Consider the following 2,766-nt stretch of genomic DNA (forward strand, 5'->3'; position numbering starts at 1 on the left):
CACCCCGTGACCTCTGTTTTTGGGGTCCCCGCCCCCCCTCTGGCGCAGTGGGAAGATCTCCTACTACACCCACCCCCCCGAGGCCCGGGGGGTGCAGCTGGAGGCCCAAATCCTGCCGGCGCTGGGGCCGGAGCTGGACCTGGAGGCTCTGGAACGGGGGGACGCCGAGGCCCTGGCAGGTGAGCAACGACCCCCCCGCCCCTGTGAACCCCTCAGAGACCCCCCAAAACCTCACCTGCCCCCCCCCAGCTGTGCCAGTGACGGTGACAGGGCTGGGGCTGTCCCCGTGTGCCCCCGAGGAGGAGGAGGAGGAGGAGGAAGGAGCAGCCATGGAGGAGGACAGCGGGAAGGACCCGGAGGTGGGAAGGAGTTCTCGGAGGTGGGGGTTTTTTGGGGGGGTGATGGGTTAATTTTGACGCTCCCCCCCAGCTCGGCGCGGTGACAGTGGAGCTGAAGCCCCGGGTGAAGTCGGGGGGCTCCGGGGGGGACTCGGTGCCCCGCGCCCCCAGCTTGGAGGAGGTGGCTGCTCTGCCCCCCCTGCTCCAGGGCCAGGGGCTGAGGGCGGCCGGGAAGAGGAGGAAAAAGCTGCAAAAAAGAGCAGGTGGGTGCAGACACCCCGTGTTTTCCTCACCCCTCAACCCCCCCGATGTCCCCCAAAGTTGCTGAGCCCCCCTCAACCCTGCAGAGAAGATCGCCACGAAGCTCTCGGAGACGCTGGAGGCGGCCATGCAGTTCTGAGGCACCTGAACCAGAGACTTAGAGCTTTTTATTTTTATTTAAGTGAGAAGTGGTTAAAAAAAAGCACCCTTTTTGAAATAAAAGGACTGCTGGGGAGGGGGGGTGTCCGGAAGGTGTGATTTTTGGGGGTTGTTCAAGCAGGAGGTTGGACTGTGGAGGCTTTGGGGGGGAGTGGGAGGAGGAGAGGGACCCCCCCGGGGGTGTTGGGGACTCACCTCATCTCCCAGCTGGGGGGGATGGGGACGGTTCCCCCTCCCCGAATTTGAGGGGACCCCGTTTTTCCAGCCGACTCGGCAAATTTAGTGCTCAGGTCGCAGGAGGGGCTTCAGTGAACCCCAAAATTGGGACCAAGGGGTGCTCAACATCGGGGGGTGCAGCCCCATTATTTAAGACACTCTGCACCTCCACAGCCTTCTCCATCCCCTGTAGCACTCTGTGACCCCCCCTTATGACGCTGAATGAGCCCCCTCAACCCTGCAGAGCACCCTAAAAGCCACCCTGGACCTCCCGCACAACGCCCGAGGTCCCACAGCTCCCCAAACCCCCTCGCACACCCTTCAAACTGTCCCGCTCACCCCTCACAGCACCCTCAGCTGCACAGCTGGGGGGTGAAGGTCCCCTCACCACCAGGGCCAGGCCGGGGGGTGGCCACGGACAGCAAACCCCCCTCAGGCGCTGCCGCCATTTTGTCGCTTCTTCACCTGTGGGAAGGAGCCCGACGGCGGGTTCCAGGGCAACGCGGGTGCTTCAAATACCACCGTTATTATCCAAGTACTCACTGTTAAGGCGAGGGGAGGGTAAAATGGGCCTGTTTGGGTCGCTTGGGGGTGTTTTGCATCGTTTTTAGCGCTGGGCGCCGTTTGGTCGCCCTGAGGGGGGGGGGGCGCGCGAGGCGCTTTTCGCGCCTTTTCCGCGCCCTGAGGGGACGGGAGGGGGCGGGGCGTGGGGAGCACGTGACTCCCCTCGCGGCAGTCGGGAGAGGGGCGGAGTCAGCGCGGGCGCTCGGCCAATCGCGTCGCGGTGGGCGGGACGGGGACTGTGCTGGGGCGAATCGCGTCGCGGCGGGTGGGACGAGTGCGGCGCTGCGGCCAATGAGCGGCGGGGTGGGCGGGGCCCGGCGGGGTGGGCGCGGCCGGCGGGCGCAGTCACGGGCAGAGCGCGGCCGGTGACGGGTCGTGCTCGGGGCCGGAGCGTTTAGTGGGCCTTGAGGGAGTGCAGGGGCGGATTTCTGCGGCCCCGCTGAGGGAAGAGGCGAGGGGCGCCCTTTGGGGCGGTCTCGTTCTATTTTCGGCCCGCCCGGCGCTTGTTTTTCCCTCGGAGCTGCTGTGAGAAATGTCCCAGCGGAAGCGCAGTAAAGGGGTCGGCTCCTCTCAGGTGAGGGTCTGTTTCCCCTTCCTCCTTCATTCTCCTCCGTTTCTTTCTCCTCCTCTTCTTCCCCGTCATTCCCTCTCCCCTTCACTGCTCCGCTTCGCCCCATTTTCTCCTCCTCCATTTCCCCCCTTCCCTTCCCCAGCAGCAGCGCCCCCCTCTCTCCGCTCTTTCCCCTCAGGTGACCGACGGGGACGAGGATTTCATCCCCACCCAGCAGGCGCGGTACTCCCCGGACCAGGTGAACCAGAAGGTGGGTCGGGGTGACCCCTCTCCTCCTTGTCCTGTGCCTTCGCTCCTCTGTTACCGCCCTTGTCTCATCTCCGCTTCTTCCCCCGCAGGCCAACGAGCTGGTTCAGTTCCTGCTCGTGAAGGACCAGAAGAAGATCCCCATCAAGAGAGCAGGTGAGTTGAGGGCAGGGCCCCCTCCCGCGGCTTTGGGACCCCTCCCTCAGCCGTTCCCCGGCGTTTGCCGCAGATATGCTGAAGAACGTGATCCGGGAGTACCGGGACGCCTACACGGAGATCGCCGGCCAGGCGGGCAGGATCCTGCAGGAGGTGGGGAGGGGCCGGGGGGGCTTTTGGGGTGGAGCCCCCCCCGGGTTTAACCCCTCTCCTCCCGCAGACGTTCGGGCTGCGGCTGGTGGAGATCGACCCCAA

At 65.4% G+C, this 2,766-nt stretch overlaps 2 protein-coding genes across 2 annotated transcripts; both read left to right on the forward strand.

Annotated features, from left to right (window-relative positions):
- Nucleotides 1-6: 6 nt before the first annotated feature.
- On the forward strand, nucleotides 7-830 carry LOC108491878 (guanine nucleotide-binding protein-like 3-like protein). Its single transcript, XM_017803677.1, has 4 exons — nucleotides 7-179; nucleotides 250-359; nucleotides 430-601; nucleotides 686-830. The coding sequence occupies exons 2-4, from the start codon at nucleotides 330-332 to the stop codon at nucleotides 736-738; spliced, it is 255 nt and encodes an 84-aa protein (XP_017659166.1). The 5' UTR covers nucleotides 7-179; nucleotides 250-329; the 3' UTR covers nucleotides 739-830.
- Nucleotides 831-1,863: 1,033 nt separating this feature from the next.
- On the forward strand, nucleotides 1,864-2,761 carry LOC108491877 (non-structural maintenance of chromosomes element 3 homolog; the record flags this gene model as incomplete). The annotated part of the gene is made up of 5 exons (XM_017803676.1): nucleotides 1,864-2,112; nucleotides 2,288-2,359; nucleotides 2,448-2,511; nucleotides 2,585-2,664; nucleotides 2,732-2,761. Coding segments are annotated over exons 1-5 (288 nt in total), but the record flags the coding sequence as incomplete, so codon positions are not given.
- Between the last annotated feature and the right edge of the window lie 5 nt (nucleotides 2,762-2,766).

Source organism: Lepidothrix coronata, unplaced genomic scaffold (assembly GCF_001604755.1).
Source record: "Lepidothrix coronata isolate B3197 unplaced genomic scaffold, Lepidothrix_coronata-1.0 Scaffold2229, whole genome shotgun sequence".
Lineage (NCBI taxonomy): Eukaryota > Metazoa > Chordata > Aves > Passeriformes > Pipridae > Lepidothrix > Lepidothrix coronata.

Coding starts and splice junctions, on each gene's coding strand:
- LOC108491878 (XM_017803677.1), top strand. CDS start 330: ATGGAGGAGGACAGCGGGAAGGACCCGGAG. Junction 360..429: donor ACAGCGGGAAGGACCCGGAG/GTGGGAAGGAGT, acceptor GCTCCCCCCCAG/CTCGGCGCGGTGACAGTGGA. Junction 602..685: donor AAAGCTGCAAAAAAGAGCAG/GTGGGTGCAGAC, acceptor TCAACCCTGCAG/AGAAGATCGCCACGAAGCTC.